The 22,321-nt window shown below is 37.5% G+C and overlaps 1 protein-coding gene across 5 annotated transcripts in view; it reads right to left on the bottom strand.

Annotated features, from left to right (window-relative positions):
- Nucleotides 1–22,321, bottom strand: part of PRUNE2 (prune homolog 2 with BCH domain) — a 102,266-nt gene that overhangs the window by 21,746 nt on the left and 58,199 nt on the right. For all 5 annotated transcript variants that reach the window (XM_058043656.1, XM_058043655.1, XM_058043657.1 and 2 more), the window contains 2 exons: nt 4,469–4,548; nt 3,373–3,573 (listed from right to left, as the gene is read on the bottom strand). In XM_058043656.1, coding sequence (XP_057899639.1) covers nt 3,373–3,573; nt 4,469–4,548 — 281 coding nt within the window. The remainder of the gene's footprint in view (nt 1–3,372; nt 3,574–4,468; nt 4,549–22,321) is intronic.

The raw sequence follows: 22,321 nt of genomic DNA, 5'->3' as shown, positions 1-22,321 counted from the left end.
TGCATTTTTACTGTACTGGTATAAGTAAGAGCAGAATGACACATATTTGAAGTATACTGTTCTTTCTAAAACATTATCCTGTCTCTGCAGTCATAAGAACAGAATTCGAATTGCAAGTTAGTAGGGGAGGTAACAGTAAACAGAGTGAGATACATAATGACATACACTAAACAAAGACAGAGTGAGATACATAATGACATACACAAGAGTACATAAAAAGCTGCATTCTATTTGAAAATACGAAGATCTATGAGAATTAAGAATAAACTCAAAGGACCAATTTTGATTGACAAGAACTGAAGAACACAATGTTTCATAGGAGCCCTCAAACCTTTCTATGTGTTGGGTTATCTACAATGTGCCTCTCTGATTAAGGCTTCTTCTTCAACTACTACTAATACAAATTGAAGCATATGATCCTCAAAACACACTAGTTCATCATAATAATTAAAAAAGTTATCTATGAAATCAGCAATATGATAGTATACTGTATGTATACCACATATACTACATAGAAGGTACAGGCACATATACATACATGTACTAACTATTACTTTGTAAAACTGAATTCTCCAATAAATCCAACCAATCATTTCACCAGATCTGTAACAAACACCAAGTTTCTCTAACCTGAAAAAAAAACCTAAAAAGGATAGGTTGAGCACAAATTTACTGTTACAATAGGACTAACAAAGTCTGAATTTCTACTGCTGCCTGTCTTGTATTTTCTGTCCATAATACAAAACATTACTACAGAATTATACTGTATATAATATATACTATATTATAGAAGATGCCCCTCTCTGAGGTAGATTCTCTCGTGTGCAATGAAATCTGATTCTATAAACAATTCTCTACTTCGACTAGTTCCTGCATGATGGAATCCTGAAAGAAAGGAGGAATATTTCAACCTCTTTCCTCACTGTCTAAGCAGCCAATGAGTTAAAAACACACTCAAATAAAATTGTATTAATGGTTAAAACAGGGATGGAAAATCAAGAAATAAATACATGTGCAAAAATAGTGTGACCATGTAAGCCTTTTGTTCCCTAAGAACTCCAAATGAGTTTGAGGAGATCTAAGGTTGGAAAAAAGGACAGTCTGAAAAAAAGTGGGGTTTTTCAAGTATAGTATTTCAAATTGCTTTAACAGCTGTTGCTCAGCAGATTATATACTGAGGAACTGAAGAATCTATTCATGCTTTCCCAGGGCACAATGCTCATGATGTTTAACAATAGCATTCAGCTTTGAAATACCACGTCTTCTGTGACACTGGGAATAAGCTTACTAAATGCATAACCCCACTACCTCCAAACCCAGGTATCTTAATGCAATTTTGTTGTCAGTTTTGCAAAGGTACTGTTGGTAGCAACATGAAAATTACATGCATACAGTCAAGTTATGCAAACTTTGGCAGCCCATTCCTGTATCCTGCATCCTTATACAGGGTCTCCACAGGACACTATTATGCAGCTCAGGTACTTTTAGAATAGACAGATGGGATTATCAACACAGCCTACAAAGACTGTCTGGTCAGCTGACTCCTTGTGAAATACAAAGAACATGACTGAGGCAGAGAAGTGTAGCTGGCAGAATTATGAATTATTTTTTAATAGAAATGGTACTAGACTGCCTCTCCCTGATGAAATAGCTCTCCTTTACTGCCTGGAGTGTTGATTTTGCAGAGGAAGATGTACCAGTGTGAAATTCACAAAGGAAATAAATATCTAATAAATAAAATAATAACCATTCTTACTTCATAAATATGCAGATTGGAGAGAAGGCCTTCACTGATACTCATGTATGGTTTTCAGAAATGAAATTTTTATGTAATCGAAATCAATAATCATAAAAAGCGCATTTGGGAGACTCGCATGGCTTGCGAAGGGAATGTTGGAATGTATGGTATTAGTGACTAAAAGCCACAACCCGTGAAATTGATGATCAACTAATCTCTGAACAAGTCAGGTGCTAGTTCAAGACAAGTATTTTAGTATTTCTGCTCTCATCTTCCATGCATATTGCAGTTGTGATAATTGTTCTTCACCATTCATTTGAAAAAATGGGTCTCAGTATTAACTTAAAATACAAAGACATTTTTCAGTGATGAGGTGAACTCCTGAGCCATGGTAACAGTCTTGCTCTTCTCAGTTGTCTTTTGCAGTTCAAAGGGACCTTCAGCAGTCTGATCATGACAAAAGTCACTGCTCCTTCTGGTCTCAGCAGATATGTTTTTCTCAGTGTTTACTTTTCTGGGTTTGGCAGCAGTTATAAACATTGAACTGTGGGAGATTACTGGTAACATCAAGACGAGTGCATACCAGCTAATAGTAGAGTACAGGAGTACAAAGATAACAAAGGCTATTTACCATGCAAATAAGCCATTCTGCACTGGTTCTTTTATTGCTGGCTTATTTTGATAATTTTTTTTGGTCTTTTCTATTCTTTTCATGGCTCATTTTTTGGGTTTTTTTTTTGTTTTGGTCTTTTCCATTCTTTTCATGGTTCATCTCAGTCGAAGATATTTTTACTATTAACTATCTAAAACTACACAATTGTATAAATGTCACCAAAACCAGAGGGACCCTGGGCTCTTCACTGAAGAGTTTGGGGAAATTGGTCTAACTTTAAGAACCAAAAAAATCCTCACATTTAGAAAGCAGGAAAAAAAAACACTGGAAGGAAATTCCATCAATACAACTGCTACCAAAATCACTGGAGTTAAATTTAATTACCTGAGGGTTTAAAGGAAACATATGTTCTACTGCAGACAAGAGAATTTTTCTCTCACATGGTAGTCACAACAGTCAAAGCATGTGAGCCTCTGTGTGTGTGTTAGCTTTAACCTTCACTGTAAAATCTTCTAACTATCAAGCAACTCATCACCACACTCTGCATCTACCCATAAGGAAACCATCCTCCTCATGAGAAGTAACATTAGAGATGCTAATGCATGACAGAGTACACAATAATGCCTCTTTGGCAATACCACTTAAAATAATGCAACTGTTCTTGTATGCTCCCTCCAGGAACCTCACCTGCATTAGGGAAAGTAAATGCATGGGAAAATTCAGTCTGAACTGATCCATTTTTAAAGTTTCTTTCTGCTCTTGGCTGTAAAGTGTTCACACTTGTTTTCCCCTCAAATAGCTTGTGTACTGTTTGTATTTACATCAGCAATTAAAATTCTTACATGTTGATGTTTTATAAGGTACTAGCAAAGAACAGGACACGAATATCCTTCTGAATAAACAGAAGAATATTACTTAACACAGGAGGAATAGAAGTTAAAAAAATAGGAGACAGTAAAAATACCTAAAAATAAAAATGCCTAGCATTGATGAACCCTACATTTACAATGCAGACCATTACCTTGTCCAGCGTATTCAAAAGAGTCACCTTCATCAGGAGTGTCAAGGTCATCTACATTAATGTCAATTTCATCGGGTGTATCCAAATTATCATCAGACAATATAGACCCTTCACTCTGGTCCAATGAGAGATTGATGTTTGGAGCAGTGAGCTTTATCCTTCTGGGCTGGGAACCATTAAGATCAAGCGAATTGGGAGGTTCTGAATAAAAGGAAAAAAAAAAAAGAACAAAAAAGAGAAAAAGAACTGTAGCTACTTCACATACAATTAATCTCCCAGGTACTCAAAAACTACCTTTAAACACAGTGGGACAGATCAATTCTAGTAACACCATGACATTTAAGACCACTCAACACAAAATAAAAATATTAGCATTAATGTTTAATGAAATGAAACAAAAATCTACAGGAACAGCAAATGTAGTTCAGAGCTCTTAAATTATGTTAAATCCTGAAACACTTTTTTGCAGTCATCAGACAAAATAAGATTTTGAACATGCTCTGACCCACAATATTTAAGAGCTTGAAGGGCAAATATAAATCATTTGAGTTATGAATCAAGACATTGCTGAGTTCTAGGAAAATTTGTATGAGTCAAAAGCCATTGTAAATATTTATTTTCTTACGCATTCATTGCTGATTTACAAATACTTACAGGTTTAGCTTTAATCATATAATACCTTACTCAATACAGTAACAAATAAAAAAAATCTCTGAGTCTCTTAATCAGTCTTAAATAGAAGTAGTATCCAACAAGACGAGAGCTCGATATACCTTTGCTCCTTGCCTCTGCCTTGTATGGCACATTTCAAGTTGTTCTGCTTAGTTCACTTAGACAGAGGTCAATTATAAAATAAATAATACAGACTATTAAAACTTTACAAGGACTAAACAAGTGGTAACAATGCCCAAGAGAAAATGTCACACTGTAATTATCATTTCTCAAGTGAAGAAGAAAATTGACTAAATAAAGCAAACTCAATGCTTTTTTAACATTGAACTGATTCTTTACCAGCACAGAAATATCATTCTCACTGCATAATTAAATGCCGCAGGAATAAGAAACAATTAAGAAAATAAGCAAGAGCTTTTCTCACCAGGTCTCATCTCCGCAGAACTGGGGCTTTGTACACCCTCAGCTAAGGGGATGTCCATTCCCGCATCCTCTTGTACCAATCTGAGAGGTAAATACAAAGTAAGATCTTAAAGAGATGTACAGCTCATGATCTTATATAGAACTGAAATTTCCTCCAACATAGCCAGTTCAGAATAAAAAACTGATGTTGCAAACAGCAATATTTCTCATTTTACATAAATGAAGATGGTCTTCAGTTATCAAGCTAATGCAAGACATCACTGCAAGGAGCTGCAGCTACTCTTCGTAAAACAGTACATTCCTAACTGTATACACAGTTACTGTACAGTAAAAATGAGCAGGTTTTCCCTTTTTTGGTATTGTGAATCTTACAGCAATTCTGATCCAAACCAGTAATACTGATACAAGTTATCTGTCACACTGAAAAAGTTCAGAAAGTAAAAAAGGGAGAACCAAAACTACATAAAAGATTTTCAAAGACTAAATTGTTGCAAATATCTTACCTAGACCCCATTTTTAGGAAGATACTAAGAAATGATGTTTAACATACACAGTACCTACACACACACATACATACATACAAACATAAGACAAGGAAAAGGCACTAAGTGGTGAAAGTAGCAACAAAGACAGTTAAATGTTTAAAGAAAGTTGACTTGAACCGTTTTTATGTCTACTTGTTATTTAAATATTTTACTAAATACTTGCTGGAAGAACAGTTCAACCGTAAACAAGACACAACATTTTAACACTTTTAGCAGCTACCAAACTATCTGCAAATGTATGACTTCAAGAGAATTTCATTTACTTTATCATAATACTTGTAGTATTTTATTCTGCACTACTGTTCCGAAATCTGGGTTTTTTTCCCTCACAAAAGCTGAAGAATAGACTCTTCTCTGAACTTTGACCAACAGAACTGTGATGAGATCAAAGCTAGTAGTTTTCCCTGCAATAGCATCAGCTAGCTATGTTTTGAATTATTCAAGTGACTCAGCTGAACAGATCTGAATAGGTGTGGCTTACTGCTCTTGCAGTTTCTTCCTGCCCACACTTTCCCGATGAGGAGGACTACCCTCATTATTTGATTGTGTCCAGACAAGACCCTTTGGTCAATCACTGTTTCAAAGTGGGAGTATAGTTTCTGTGATTTATAGTCATTTCATATAAATTACATATAAATGTGCATACTTAGGGCTGCCAAAGGCTTCACTGTGCCTAAATTGAAATAGATCTTTACATCAAGCCCTGTGAAATCAAATTCCCAGTACAGACAAGCAAATTTTTTGAGACCAGAGAGAACACAGTTTTCTATGAGACCATAGTGAACACAGTTTAAAGCTAAGGTCAAACATGTTTGTGCTGCTCAGCCTTCAACTAAGCCTTGTCTCTCAAAAAAAACTGATTTTACTAATTTTGATTTTATCCCCACATGCTGTATAGTATGTCTTTCATAAACACAGAGATGAACAGCCTAATGATTTTTACAAAACATATCAATTCTGGAATATGTTTAATCACTGTTAAAGAAGGCTTGAAACACTTTCTCTAAGGATACACAACAGACTAGTGAAGAAGTTTGATGAAAGTATCCTGTTCATTAATAAAATGAAGGCACAAATTTCCTATAAGGTACCAGTTCCTTTTTCCCCCCTACTCTGTACAATTATCTGTATTCAGAAGTACTGACTACCACCACAACTTACATAGATAATGTAAATAAATCACTGGAATCTTTGGCATTTTTTTTGTGTGTGTGGTTTTTATACAATCTGTAGTAAAATATGTGTAATGAAGTCTGATTCATTCACAGGAACTAACTAGAGAGAAATCCTAATTAAAAAGAAGTGCTGTAAGTAACAGCTGGCTAAGGCAAATAACAGTAGTGGAAAGGGTGTGGGGAGAGCATGAATATTTCTAACCCATTTTAAATTCAGATTTGGATTTTATGTGAGGCTTTATTAACCTTTTAAAAATAAAACCATGAAGAGTTATTCGATTAAACCAGCTCAGGATTAGTTAGATGACGACTTATGGGTACTCAAGGGTTTATATTCTGGTTGGAAACAATACAATTTTGGTACTGTCATTCAAACAATTAATTTGTGATATTTCTTACAGCTTTATCAGACCAAATGGCAATTCCTTACCTGCACAACCTTTGGGAATTACTGGAGGAAATATTTGAAAGGAAATATTCAAATCTATGTGAAAAGTAAGGTAGAGCAGGACAGTGACATTTCAGGCTTTCTGTATTAAAAAGAGACATTTTTCTCTGTATTAAACTAAAAAATTGTTTAAGAAGGAAGATTATCTTTTCCTCTGTATGAAAAGAGCATGACTGAGTTTTATATACTCTATGCCTACAGAAACAGTAACAACTATAATCTGAAAGAAAGCAATTTCCCACAAGTAATTAATTCACAAATTTAGAGCTGCGTAACATTTTTGCAATGCCCAGAACAGATTTATCCTAAATAATAATGTTTCTAGGACCACCTAAAGACTGCTTTTCTCCCTGCAGCATCTTCTTTTTACTTTTTTTTCAACACATATGTACTTGAATTGGTATTGTAGCTTTCTCTAGGGCCTCTTACACTTTCACAACAAAATTTTGAGGTATTTTTCTTTCAATGGGACCACTGCAGCTGAATTAAACGAGAATTTTTTTATCATATTTGTGAAGAAGAGTACATTTCTAGGTATTAAAAGCTGCAGGTGAAACACTTGTTTGAATTTCTTATAAAATTCAGCTACAAGCAGTATACTCAAAAAATACCCCTACTACTGGATTACAGTTTAACAGCATCAGAATTTGTTGAAGAATTTCTAACTTTATCTTGTTGACACAGTCTTTTTAATGTCAAAAATCTGTACTGTTCATATTGGGTTATTAAATTTGGAAAGTAAGACTCTCTGGTCCTACAAGAACTGGGTCAAAGCAGGAATTTAAACAGTTCAGTTGCCAAAAGCATTGCTGACACTAGGTTCTCCATTTTATCTTCAATTACATAAAATGCTATTGCCTTTCAGAAGCTTTTTAGCACAGATTAGGTTTCCTGGGTTTTTTTGGTTCGTTATTTTTAATTGTGTCAGGTTCTTATGTACTGTCAAAACCAGTCAACAGGCTTTTTGGAGAAGAGAAAGTCTGCCTTGGGAGCTAGTCTTATTTTTCCAAATCCTTTGTGCTTTACCCAAAGACATTAAAGATTCCTTGCCAGACACACACACACCTTAGGTTCAGTGAAAGTTCTTCATTTTCATATGCCACAGTCAATATTTCACTCATAACTTAACAGACAATACAGGCATATTTAAAATGGTATTTAAATATCTGTGATATTGTGCCCCAACACACGGCTTCAGAATTGCTGTCACAGGGAGAATGAGGAGCATATGGATAAAGATTGTTTTCTACAGACACAGCTTCACACTTTTTGATGGATTTTGAGAGCATGTTCTGCTGAGCAGCTCAGCACCTTGCAGAGAAACTTCTGGGTGTGCAGAAGCTCTCAACAGATCTCAGCAGGAACCCTAGCAATGGAAGTCAGACTCCAGAAACTTTAAAATAGGCAACTGCCTCCTCTTCCTTTCCCACAGACTACTTCATATGCTTTCAAAATTCTGGCTTATAAAACTCCTTGCCTTGCCATAAGGGTGCAGCTTGGAACATGGATGATGTGGACAAAAATATTAAAGAAAGATATATGTTTTAATCCCCTTTTAATGAATGCTTCTATTGAAGAAATAAATTAAGTTACTTTAGAAAGTCCATTCTATTCAGGTATGATTTACTGGATTGATAAAAAAAGGATCTCGGAACAGAGGTCAAAGTCAATTAAAGTTTTTTGTGTCATAAATGACTTCTTTTATGTTGTACACAGACCAGTCATTTAAGGATCAGCTGCACTGGGAATCAAGTTACTGATTATTTGCTCTGATATTCAGGTCTATGATCTTGTTCAGAAGCAGCTGAATCCCCCTCGTTTCTCAAAGGCAGATCAGAGACCAATACCAAATTCATTTGAAAGGAGGAGACGCGGGAGGCGGAAATACTTTCCTTTCTCTTTTTGGTTCACACATTCTTACAGCTCAATAAATTAATAAGCTTTAAATAATTCTTAACGCCCTCTCAAATCAGTATTTCTCAAAATTCAAGTTATCCTTCCTGACTTTTCTAGGTACAGCAGCATTCTGCTATTTTGGAAAGAGCAGCTTTGAATATTCACAGCAATATGTCATAATCCCTATGGGCTGTGTTGCCTCACCCTTGTGTCATCTGTGATCTATCACCAGTTTCCCAAGTTGCTCTGCAGCTATTATTATCAAGAAGTTAATTTCTTTAGTCTAAAACAAGATATGCTTCTAATGCACTGCTTTGAATAAATACCTACAACACGCAAAAGAGATCAACATTAATCCAGTTGTGACTGCCACCACAATTTATTCAGCAGCTGGACTTCAAAATGTACAAATTTTCTCATTTTCTTTACTCATCATTGCAGATGTTTCATCTGAAGTGGAGCCCACAACCGCCAGGCACTTTTCCTAGACAAGTAAATCATGTTTCCTCCATGCTGTTCCCTTTATGTAGAGAAATAAAGTTATTCTTAAATTTTCACAAGATTCAAAATTTTATAAAGTTTCAAAACATGATGAATCAAAGAAATAACATGGATGAAATCACCTTTGTGCATATTAATACATGCTTGGTTTGGATACTAAATGTGAAGAGGGGAGATGAAGTGCAGTGGAAAGGTTATTCAGAGGTTAGGCATTTAGGCTTTTTTCATCTTCTCAAATTCCACATATTATGCAGGTATACCCCGGTTTTGAATGAAGTAAGAGTCCTGCTGATAGACCACTTTCTCACTAATTTTGCAGAAAAACTGAGCTGCATTGAAGAATAATGCAGGAAGTGAAATTATAGGTACAAAACAAGTAGGGGAACTTAAACTCATTGAGTTACTTTTGCAGCACACAGGCAGCACACACACAGCACAAAGTTCTTCTCCTTTGAACCCATCCCATCCCCACTCTGTGACACCACCCTTATGCAATTACTGAGCCCAGGAAAATAGAAAGGAGAGCTTGAGGGACTGGAAATGAGAATATTTTCCTTGGAAGGTATGAAAAAGCCCTTGGCATTTATCCAGCAATGCCTGTCTACTGAGTCTCAGCTCAGCTCTGTCTGAAAGTGCTTTAGCATTAAGTGTTTTGCCAGAGTATGCAGTATCTTGTGTAAACCCATCTCTGGCCTGCTTGATGGGTCTCACATAATTTTGATCACCCCACCTGGAAGATGTCTAACTTTTTGTAGACAAAACAAGAATTCCTTCCTACTAAGAAGCAATGAAAAGCCTTAGAAGAACCTAAAGCAATCATTCAAACACTCCACCAATTGCAATTTACATCAAGAATATGTTTACACAAAATGTTTTCTTATTGCTCCATTCCTCTTCAGTTTACAATTATGGAAATACATATAAATTTAGAGCCAAAATATGTTACCAAATACAGGATTTTATGAGGGGTGTTTTGCTATCACCCATCTCTGTAGCTACCTTTCATGGTTTAAGCTGAGGTGGCAGCTAAGCATCTCAAAGACACTCACTTTTCGCCATCCCAGTGGGATGGAGTGGAAAATACAAAGTTAGACTTGGGGGTTCAGTGAGGAACAACACAATTGCTCAACACTCACCGAGCCATGCCAAACTCCATCCCTGAGCCAGGATCGGTCCTGGTTCCCCCTTTGCTGGGAACTCCTCAGACTGCACACAAGGCACGATGCTCTGCGAGAGCTCGGGTCAGCCGTTCCAGCTATGCTTCCTCGCGGCTTCCTGTGCACCTGCTTGCTTGCAGGGCATGAGACACCAAAACTGGCCTTGACTTAGGGTAAGCATTACTTAGCAGCCTCTAAAACATCAGTGTGTTATCAACATTATTCTCATACTGAATCCAAAACACAGCACCGTATCAGCTGAGAAAAAATTAACTCTATGCGCCAGTCAAAACTAGGACACTACTCCAACATTCATCTCACCTGATATAAAAGAACAGCAAAACCCCTTCTGTTAGCACAACTAAACACTTCACATATTATTTAATTTTTTAAAAAGAAACTGTTTTGCTGTTTCACATTTATATCCAAACAGCATATCTTTTGCCTTCTTTCATAGACTCCACACTCGTGGCTTGTAATTTCTGCACCATTTCTGTTCAGAAAAGATATTACAGGTTTATAGACCATCACTAGAACAGCATTTTTAAAAAGAACGGCAAATGTCTATTTCCTGCTTTTACTACTTGGAGTGCTCAGAGAACAAAGTCAATCTGTCCATCATCTTCCTGTTGTAGATGTAACTCCATAAACTGTTATAACTGAGATGTGTTATGTCCAAGACCCTTAACACTGCTGGACTAACAACAAATCCGAATATAATCCACATGTGTTTGAGTTTTGATGCTTGTCATCCCTGGCTACACAGGCAGCAATGTTCTACAAAGTCAGAGAAATGTTGGACATACTTCAGTAGCAATTGTGTCTACAGCCAATAGGAGATGCTTTAAGAAATACAGTGTTAATATTTGAATTTCAGAAATAACAACTGACAAAATACTGGGCTTTAGTGTGAAGAAACTTTGATGAAAATACACAAGAAGAAATAGAGAAAGAAAGCAAGAACATCAGTCCCCAAAAATCCAAATGGATTGTGCACTGAGAGATAAAGAAACCCATGAGCATATGTACCCACTAAACCCAAAATTACTTCCTCTAACTAGTCCCCTGCTACAAAACTTTCAGACAATAAATAAGAATTTATGCAGACACCTATTCAGAGATAAAAGAGACTGCAGTGTGATTTTTTTAGATTCAGCAGAATTAATGATCCCTAAACTGTAGAAGTGTATGCAACAAATCAAAGTGACATACACTGTGCAAGATTTAGTCAGTATCAATCAGAGATTATGCTTCAGCTCTACTCATATACCAAGAAAATGAGTGTATTGGAAGGAATCCACTCCAGGATATCTGAGACTATAAAAAAGTAATTACTTTTACTCACAGCTGCGTAAAATAATTATACTGTATACAGGTGACTTGTAAAAATGGATTAATTTTATAACCTCCCAAGACCTGAATTTAGCAACCATATGTTAGAAATTAGCAGTGTTTCTATTGCTATTTATTTTGTAGCTCTTAATCACAAATTAGTTTAGGAAAAATCTATAGATTGAGCACTATAATTTAGGCATAGCATGAGACTTTTATTGCCACATCTGTATGAAAAGGAAAAGAAAATAAAAAAGATGTGGTGGTTTGTTTGAGCCAAAAGGTTTATTAATCAAACATCTGTGCAAATGCTAACTCATCATTGTCATACTGCTTGCTGCCTAGTAGATTACATGCTCAAAATCATATTTTACAGAAATGTATGTCATTTATGAAAGCCACAGAATAAGCCATAGCTAAATATTAGCAAAAATCCTAAGTTCCTTGATTTTTATACTTCAGTTTTCAAGTGCTAATATTTTTCTCCATTTTCAGCATGGGAGTTGAATGAAAAGGCTAGGCATAACAGTAAGAGGCAATATTCTTTCTATAGAAAAATCCTTATACAGCCACAAGATTTGAAAACATGTTAAAATTCTCACTTAGAGCCACTGAGTACATTTTTAACCATTCTTTATTAAAACATTTCCTAGTCTCCAATCAAATTCATTGTTTAGTGTCTGTTTATATACCCATCTTTTCCCTTGTTCCTCTTTTTTAACTTATACTATAAGCCTCATTTTATTCCAGGAAGCCTGTCATAGTGGTAGGCTTTCCTGGCTCCTCATATCAGATTAAGACTGCTAAAAAAAAAAGTTGCAATTCTTAAGCATATGCTGCTGCTTTCACTGCTGCTAGGTGGGCACACACTGCCTGTCCTGACCCTTTGCCAGCTCCCTCCCTGTGTCCCAGCACAGGAGAAACAGGAAAAGCCATGGAGGGATGCAGAAAGCCATGAAGGGACAAATCCAAGTAACAGGGATAATGGATTTCACTAGGCTATTTCATCAACCTTATGTACATGCCCATGGATCAGGCAGGCCTACGGAACAGATCCAGGGCTCCAGCCTTCTTCAATTGTGTGACTTACAGACACATGAAATAAAAATGCATCTTAATATAAAATGAGGGAAATTGGAAGTTCTAAACCTAAATGTCTTGCCGACATGGGGACTTAGAAACGCAAGCCAGACTGATGCCGCCAGCAGCAGATCCCAGTCTCCAAAACCACATAACAATTTCATGGCATAAACAAGGACAGAAGACAATTCTGTAGGTGGTGCTTTTGGAATGCATGCAAATAACAGCACTGTCTCCAGCTATGCCTCTTACAGAGAAATGCAGAACCTGCTGGGTTCCTAATACTACCATTTTAATAATATTCTCTTAAGGCAATATTCTGTGTGCAAAAGCAGAGAGTAATAAATTCTAAGGCAGAAGTAACATATCACTTAACACCTATTTCTTTGCTTAGCATTGCACTTGTATACCACCATGTAGTTTTGCCCTAAGAGCAGGGGTTGTTCTCTGTTAGGTGCCTAGATCAGTGCTCCTTAATCTTTACTGTAACAATGGAAAATCAGCAGAATAACCAACACAAAGTTGGGGAGTTTATGTGGAGTTTATGGGTGCTCCTCCATCAGTATTGAAAGATCACAAGGTCCAGCAATATGCTGTGTACATTCAAAGCAGTATTAGCATTTAGAAAGCGTGTTTCTGATCTCTTAAGAGATGTTGTTAGTATTCCACAGACAATATTTCACATATCTAGATGATTTGTTAATTAACAACCACTCTTGAACAAACATTACAAATGCAACATGGTAATGCCAGCAGAGAAAGCAGAAATTAAATCAATCTGATTCAAAAGATCCTTAAGTACAACCTGAAAATACATTTTCTTTTTAAATGGTATTTTTAAAATTTATTAAGATGCTAGGGACATGATTCCTACCTTCCACTCTCATTGAGCAATTAATTATTCCCTGAGAAAACTCAGGTTTAGTTCCTAACTTTTAAACCAGTTTCTCTTCCTGAGTGTGTGGCTCACAGTGACCATTTTCCTGCCACACTGTCCTGTCAGGACCTATCAGCAGAATACCTGCAGCTCCAAATGATTTAACTGGCATATCAGAAGCACTTGAAAAAGCAGGGTGCACCTTCTACCCAGTGCAGCCATCTGCACTTTCAGGAAGTATGCTAATGATTTGAGAGCAGTTAACAGGGGAGAGGTTGCAGGATCAGAAGCCAAAAAATCTTCAGAAAGTTTTAAATTTTATACCCCACTGGATTTGTCTATTCTCGACTGAACTTGTGGAAAATCCCCTCCAACTATAACAATCTACACTGTATCACGCACATTTGTTTCCAAATGAAAACATGCTAAAATTCCTCTCACTGCTCTTAACCATTATTCAAAACCATTAGTTCTGAAACTGAGCTAGTACCTGAACTTCAGTGGCTATTTCTCTTTACCACTTGGTTTTTCTGTAATATTGGCAATTTCTTGCATTTCTTAATGGACTTGGTTCTCTGCACGTCTGGATGATGACATGTACAATGCTGATGACACTTATTACCATCTGATGACTTTTAGAGCTGCTAATTACAAGAACTCACTTAACATCAAGATGCATAGATTTTTTTTTTCATCCATCCATTAAAGCATTAGCATTTTTCTAATAATCTTCTGATTTCAAGACCAGCTTTGAACAATATGTTGATAGACAGGAAAAGATACCTGGAAAGGTTTTTTTTATATATGGCATGACTTTTATCTTTTTTTCCCCTCATACTGCTTTTCTCTGGTCCTATTTATCATCTCATTTCCTATCCTGAAAATATTTCTATTTCCTCAATACCTTAAACATTGTGAAATTCTTTGTCTTCTTTTCTCACATCTGTGTCACTGTACTGCCAAATGTCTATCATCTTTTCCACATAACTGATTTAGAGTGTTCAATGCTATTGTAATTTAGATTCCTAGGTGACCTATTACAAACTTAGGAATAACCAACAGCTACATTTTCCCAGTCTTGGCTATGGGTGACCTAAAGAAAAGGCTCTGAAAAGGTGTTAATGTCAAACTTACTGCCCCTCAAAGCTGCAGTTGTTGGAGATGCAATTAATAGTAGGGGAATTTAATTGACAATGCAGAATACGGAGTGGGAATTGTAGCCAGAAAATTTAAATGGAAATTTCCTGTAGAGTGTAAACTGGTAACTGAAATGAATTCCTATCCATACTGCGAAATTATCAGCTTGGGAAAAATAAATAAGTCCCAAACATGAGCCAGGGAAGGCTCCTAATCAGGGCACACAAGCTCTACAGAAGCAGCTAAACTGGAAAACATGCAAGCTTGCTCTGGCAAGAGGTTTTAGGAGCAGGAAAGATTGTTAGACCCTGCAGCTGGCAGGCCTAAAAGGCGTATGCAAAGAGAGATGGGAGATGCAGAAAGACACCAGTTATCTTCAGAAGCAGAACTCTGTCACTGAGTTGGAAGTGCCGCAAGAAGCAGCAGGAAGATAAAAAACAGCCCAAGTGTGGGGAAGAGGAGTAATGTCAGTCATAGCAAAAATGCTGTGAAAGAGTCAGAGTGGCAGGAAATGCCAGACTAAGTAAGTAATATTCAGAAGGAGAGAAAATGAGGCTCCTTCATCCTCAACATGGCACTTACATATTGCAGCTAGGGAAATACATAGACAAGGTTAGCTATATGCTCTACCTTCAACAAGCCTGCAACGTCGTATTCTGCTGGGCTACAGCCCAGCACACAGCTCTTTAGAATCTGCTGCCAGTGTGTAGGACAGGTTTCACCTGATAGCCTAAAATAAAAAAGTCCCATCTGCTGCTGTCATAGGTTTTTCACAGGTGCAAGGCTGTAGATAAGACCACAAACTACAAGATATACTAAGAACTAATAAAGAGTTAATTCTTAAAATCCTGTAACAGCGAAACCACTTTCTTCAATGCCCAAAGGAAAAACAAAGTAGATAAACTATGAAATCTGTCAAGCAACTGGAATGTCACTCCCACCTTCCCCTGCTTCAGTATTATTTGTTGTTGCAGTAGCGCTGTCATTTTCTAGGTATTTTTACAGGACGTGATAGGAAGTGTCTCCAATACTGAAGACACTACAGTGATTAAAAAGAAAAAAGCCTTACCAATTCTCACAGGTGCTTTCAAAATCATATTCTCATCTACTCGTTTTCTCTTATTAAGTTTGGAAGCTGCAACTTTTGCCCAAACAAAGACTGGAGCTTTAAGACAGTGGTTTTTTTTTTTCATCTGCCTTTTCCTACAGATATATATACAGATTTACAAGCTGTAAATAAAACTGTTCTCCGATTATTGCTGAATTCTATACAGAGATGCCACAAAACTGCAACAGACTGCTTGTAGCAGGATCTAAGTTTTTAAATAGTGAGTGTATGCAAAAACTAGATTTGTCTCTAACTATATGAATTTTCTACTATCCAGATTTATGCAAAGCCAAATAAAAAAACCAGACTAATCAAAGCCAGGAAAGAAAAGGCTACTTTAGATTTTTATACATCCCTACCCCACATGAGATATCAGTAAGGAGTATTGCTGAGAGTGAAAGAATAAACATGGCAGCCCTGGCAGAAAGAAATGTTTCACAGGGTAAGGATTGGTGTGCATTGTTCCCTGCTCTGACCTCCACAGTTATTTTAATGCCTCCTGATAGTGCTGCTAGTGCTGTGCGCATCCTCCCTTTCTCAAAACAGCTTTGCTTTCCAAGTAAATATACATAAATCCAGAAATTACATCTCTGCCTGCCCATCCTTCCCTTTCCCAGCCCCCTTCGAAGAATTCTGCTGAAGAAGGAAACAAGCCTGCACACATTTCCTTTCAATGTTGCTTTAAGTAGTCAATACTTTTACATTCTATATATTTCAATGCCTCCTGTATATCACAATCATCCCTATCATTCATGTGCTTACCATACTTGGAACTGAAGAATATTTTCATTCCTTCGTCACAGACAGAAAAGCAAGTAACTGAATGAGCTGAATCAAGCTCCTATAATTAAATTTACAAAAAAATACTGCCTGCACAAACCAACTTTTGCAGTAATTGAATCTCTTACCACTGAGATTACTGCTGCATCCTTCATCAGTTAACCTTCAAAAATTACATATACTGTTCACTGCAACATTTTAAGAGGACATTGCAAAAAATTCAAAAATCATATGCTTCAGTTGATAGGGAAGAAAACCCCGAAACTATAATGCCAAGTAGCCTACAATGAGAGCTCTCACAAACAGTGGAGCTACCAGTAATTAAGCACTTCTAAAAGCAAGATATATGCGGCAATGCCCTTTCATCCTTTTTTTCCCATTGTATCCTCAGAGCTAGGCAAAAAAAGCTGAAAATAATCCAGCACATTAGGTGATTGTGCAGTGAAGTTTTGTTTTCTAATTATAAATGTCTGTGCTCAGACAAAAGAAATCCTTCTGAACTGATGTAAGCTCCTCTCATAAAGAGCTGCAACAGAATTAAAATACAGCTGCCCTGTTTTCAGTAATGAGGTCCGGAGCGCTTTGCATCATGCTGACTAGCATTTACCCTTTTTCTGTCTGAAGTAACTGCAATAAAGAGCTGTTAATCAGAAAATCTTCTGCACATCTGCCGCTCGGAGCCAAGAGATGCTTACCTTCTGAAGACTCGAAAAGGCCTCTCTACTGCAAAAATAGTAAAGATGCTTCACTGCTGCACTTCAGCATCCCTCGTTCCCTAGCAGTTTACTAGGAATACAGATCCTCCACCATTTTCTTGTCACGTGGGTAGTGGTACTGCTAAATAAGGGTGATCACCTGCCTTCACAAAGCAGCTACTGGGCTTTGCTTACAGGCGCACTTCAATGAAAGCAGAGCTGTGCTTCCGCCGTGAAAATTACAATTCTTTTTCACATTCCCTGTGGCGCTTCGTCGGAACATCATCAAACTTTGATGCAGTGAGTCAGCCGGCGGCAGCAAAAAAGCTCCCTGCTGCTTCATTTCACTGCCTGAGGAAAGCTTATGCTGCGACTGCATGACAAAAGTTACTTTGGATCCAACTTATCTCAGCCCTCATTTCTGTTTGCATTGATGGCTATAGAGTACGTGCACATTCAGACAGGGTTTGCATAATTTTTTCAGTTTGCAATTTAGCAATGGGAATGCAGGAGCAAATTTAAACAAAAAAAACCAAAACACCAACAACCACCAGCTCAGAAGGCACGGCAGATTCTGAAAACACAAACTACGTGCAGCAGGAAACAATGACCACAGCCTGTGGTCCTGATTGTACTTCTTACAGAAAGAAAGGATACTTCTTCCCAGGCAGTGCAGTCTCACAGTCTCATTTTATAAAAATCTATTGCGAGCAGGGTCCCTAAAAAATCCAGGTTCCTCTCCAAATGCAAAACAAGTCCCCACAGCAAGGCAATAGCCCCTAAGACAGCCTAACCTTCATCTGGTTTCCCTCTTCATATTGCACAGATCCTCCTGGAAAACAATGACAACTGGAGAAGATTTCACGTCAGACTGCTTAGCCAGAAACAGTCAAAAACAAAGAAAAGCCTAACCTAATTTCCTCTTTTCAGTACAGCTCCATGCACAGCTACAGCATAGTGTATATTACAATTCAGTGGCTCCCACCTTGTACTTCATGATATTAGTAATCCTACAGAGAAAGAGGTCATTATCTGCCACACATGTCCTGGTAAGTCAGTCCTAGATGGTATTTTAAAGGAAAACAGATAAACACAAAGCATTTCAAGAAATTTAAAAATCATCACCAATAAGAAAATACACTTCCAAAGAGGACAGTGCTGCAGACACGTCAACTTTGATGTTTCTGTCACCTAGGTGTACGTAAAATTTCCAGTGATGGTGATGTTTCTTGCACTTTTTCAACTGGCCAAGATTTATTTCACTTAAAATCAAAAGTCCATAACCATTAATCATGGACCCTAAAGTCCATAACTCCGGGACTTCCTGTATCCAGGAAATAAAGTTATGAAGTATTTATGTACAATAGAAGTCATTGGTAGCAAGATTACAGGGAAGCTGTGAAATCAATAATGTGGCAGAAAACAAGGTCTTAATTCTCCACGTGCAGAGTGCCACAGAATATTTTTGAGATTTTAGGATGCTATTGAAGAAGCTTCCCTCTCTGACCATGCAGGAGCCATTCTGGCAGTCACAGTCACAGCACCTGAGCTGGGACCCCACACTCACATGGTCAGACCAGGTTTCCTCACTGGTGCAACCCCACGCTTCCCATAGCACAGTCTCAATCCTTAAAATAACCTAATCATGGTGCAACAACAAAAGAACAGCTTGAGGTGGGTGCCTCTGAGGAAGGACCCGAACACAGGAATCTCTGGGCTTTTACGCCCTCACAGTCTGTGCGTGCAAAATTCTGGGGTCACCCAGCAGCGTCATCAGCCCCTGCTGTGTCTTTCAGTGTCCAGTCCCTTGCTGGCACAACATTTCCCCCTGGTGCCCTTCGCTGTGCCAAGGCCAGAACCAGCTCATGGACAACTCATCCTCAGCAGATGCTCTGCTGGGACCCCTTACCTAACCGAGGCTCACTGCCAAAGTCAGCTCTGTGTGAACAGGGTTAAGGTTTCAAAGCTTGTTAACACTTCAGGCTAAAGTCTCTTGTCATTGATCACACTGATTGGAATATATAATTAATTAAGTCAGAAAACAGTGGTGCTTTTAATAGCGAGAGATTTTTTCATCAAACTGCTAAACCATACTAACAAAGTCCAAGTCTTCTTGCTTTAAGAAAGTGGCTCTATCAGGCCAATCTCACAATTTAATTAAAATTCCAGTACAATTAGTAAATAATAATAAGTTGTGGGGTTTTTTCTCTTTTGTTTTTCAGCCAGTGAAGTGCTGTTCTTTTCCTCTTAGCAGATTTTTATAAAGGTCTTGATATTTGCCATGTAAATATTAAACCTGTTTTTTACAAAAATGAGATCATCAGTACCTTCCTACATGCAGCCCTCTCAGTTGTTGCTCCTTTACTTACATGTTTGGTTTTAACCTTTAAAGCATGGTCTTTGTGCTAAGTCAAATGTCGTGCTTTGTGCTGCCAAGTGGGAGACCTAAGTTCAATTCCCATTTCAAGTCCATAATTTTGTAGTTCAGCAGGAGCTGGAAACATAACTGAACCAGCACTCCTGGTCCCCAGAGTGCCTGGAACTCCTTTCCAGTGGATCTGGCCAATTAATAAACAATCCTGATAGAAGTGAAAGATGGCAGCCCCGCAGGTTTCCAAGAAAAAAAGGAAATAGGTATTCAAAGGGAAGTAAATGTTACCTTATTTTTTCTGACAGCAACAAGATTTTCAAGTCTTTAAGCTATATACAGCATCCCTGGCTGTGCCCAAAGAAGAATAACTGGCATCCCTGGCATCTCTAATTCACTGCCTTATTCTAGCTTTGGGATGACAGAAGAGACATTTTGAGAAAATATTTGGTGAAATCTTTAGTCACTGGAATCAATGTGAATTTCTTCCTGGGTACCAGTCTGTCAGTATTTAATTTCAGTATTTGCATGATATTGACTCAAATAATTAACAGCTTTGAGATTTATTTGTATTTGGCTAAGTCACAAAGACAGCAGAGTCATCCCAGAATTCTTATTAATCTTGTAACACATATTTTTCTTTAATTAAATTTGATTATCTTTATTCACTGGCAAGCACAGGGGAGTGTGATGAAAGCAGGCTTTTCTATTAATAAAACACTGGATTGCTTCCTCTACTGGGCAATTTTAATAGCTAGCAGTATAGTAGTGGTCCAAGAGGGATATTTCATAGAGAGGCAGTGGAAGAACTATCTTTTCCAAAACATCATTATACATGTGAGCAGAAAATAATTATTCCTGTTACTTTGAGAAAATGCTAAATGATAAATGAAGCTTTCTTTTGAAGTCTTATTCTAGCAGGTTAAATACATTGTGGTAGTTCTTCAAAGGAAATTTGTTTTCTGCTTAGTTTTCCCACCAGTTTTCTAAGCTCTTCATCAAATTTTCCAAATATCTCTGGTCTTATTTCTACTGTTCTCACTGCTTCTTGTACCTCAAGTCAATACATCATTTAATAGTATTTTATTCAGCTCTTTCTAACTCCTTCTAATAAGGAAAAGGATAATACTGCCCTACAACAAACCTAAAAGCAAGAATGATCTGGTATACACAGCCACTAAAATACTCTGAGGAATATGCTGGGTAAAAACTAGCATTGCCATCTGCAGCGTTCTCCCTCTGCCTCCTGACCAATTTATCACCACCAACCTTCATATAGCTCTGTAAGACAAGACACCTTCTATCAAGAACAAAATTACCTCCCATCTTCCTAAATTTTACTGCTGGCACACCTCCAGTCAGCAGCAGCAAAGTATGTAATCCTTCCCACCTAACATGCTGTATAAAAAGGCGTTTCCTTTCCAGAAAGACTGACCTTAGTAATGAGCTATCAAATCTTTTTTACTTTTTTTAGGCGTCCAAAGAAGCTCTAGGGTTTGTTACTTTCGGTGTTTGTGTATTTCTGAGACAAGCTGATGTCTTTTCTCCAGTGTTTTAATACCAGTAAATAGCCTTATTCTTCACTCCCTGCTGAAGCTTTTCCTTGCAGAAATAGAAGAGGAGAGGATGGAAGAACTTCACCCCTAGCCATAGACTTCTTTAAAACACCTTTGAGAGTTGATATGTGTCACATTGGGATGAAGGGCAGTGACTAGCAAACATCAAGATTTTAAGGCACTTCCTCATTCTAGTTTTTGTTAATGCTTTCTGTTGCAAAAACCTTAATTCCCTCTGTATTGGAATACCAGGCTCTTTCTTGCTCCAAGGTCAGGGCAAATAAATCTGAGGAGATGTTGTTTTTGAAGTCTGAGTCTGAAGTTTATTATCCTTATCTATGATAAACTCAGGAGATGTGAGCTCTCTCTAACAAGTCAAGAAAATGAGTTAAAGTGGTGTCTATTCAAGGCTATTTAAGTCCCAATTATCCAATAAACTGTTCATATTATTTATGCTTCTAACCCAATTATGATCACCCGAAACCCACAACGCAGACATCTTTCACCCAGTCAGAGAAAACCACCCGGATTCATGAAGAAGAAGGAAGAAGAAAGTGCAAAAAAGATAACTAACCCACACCCAAAATTCTCCATCTTGGCTCCCATATATCATCATACACTAAAATCCCAGATCCAAGTTTTGTCACCCAGTGAGATCACATAATACTATCCAAACTACACACACACAGTTTCTGTGCTGTCACTCAATTTTTGAAGCCTTTTCCAAGGTGTCAGGTCAAACAAGGTTTTTACTTGGCACCCTTAAATTCAGAAAGCTCAAAGTTTTCAGCCATCAGAGTTCCAACATCTCTTCTCTGTAACAGGCAATTTTATTAGAAGTGGCAGACATCTGCTGGATGTGAGCAGAAAACAACGCAAACTGCATCCTTCACAGACCCTTATTCCACTACAAAAGGAACTTACTTCAGCACAGTACAAGTAGGAACCTTTTATTTTTTTTCCCTAAACAGGGGCATATGGATATAAAAGGGATTATAAGACAGTTACTAAGTGCCTTCATAAATTAATTCAGCCGTTCATTGGCTGGGTTTGAGTTCGAATACAAATGATAAATTTCTTTATTTTTCTAAGATGATAGAACTACAGAATGATTTGGGTTGGAAGGGACCTCAAAGATCACCTGGTTCCAGCCCACTTGACTGGGGAAGGGATACTTGCCACTACATCAGGTTGTTCAG

The sequence above is a fragment of the Melospiza georgiana genome, chromosome Z (genome assembly GCF_028018845.1).
Source record: "Melospiza georgiana isolate bMelGeo1 chromosome Z, bMelGeo1.pri, whole genome shotgun sequence".
NCBI classification, from domain to species: domain Eukaryota; kingdom Metazoa; phylum Chordata; class Aves; order Passeriformes; family Passerellidae; genus Melospiza; species Melospiza georgiana.
The sequence above is the reverse complement of the archived record's forward strand: the minus strand, read 5'-3'. Positions and strand labels throughout refer to the sequence as shown.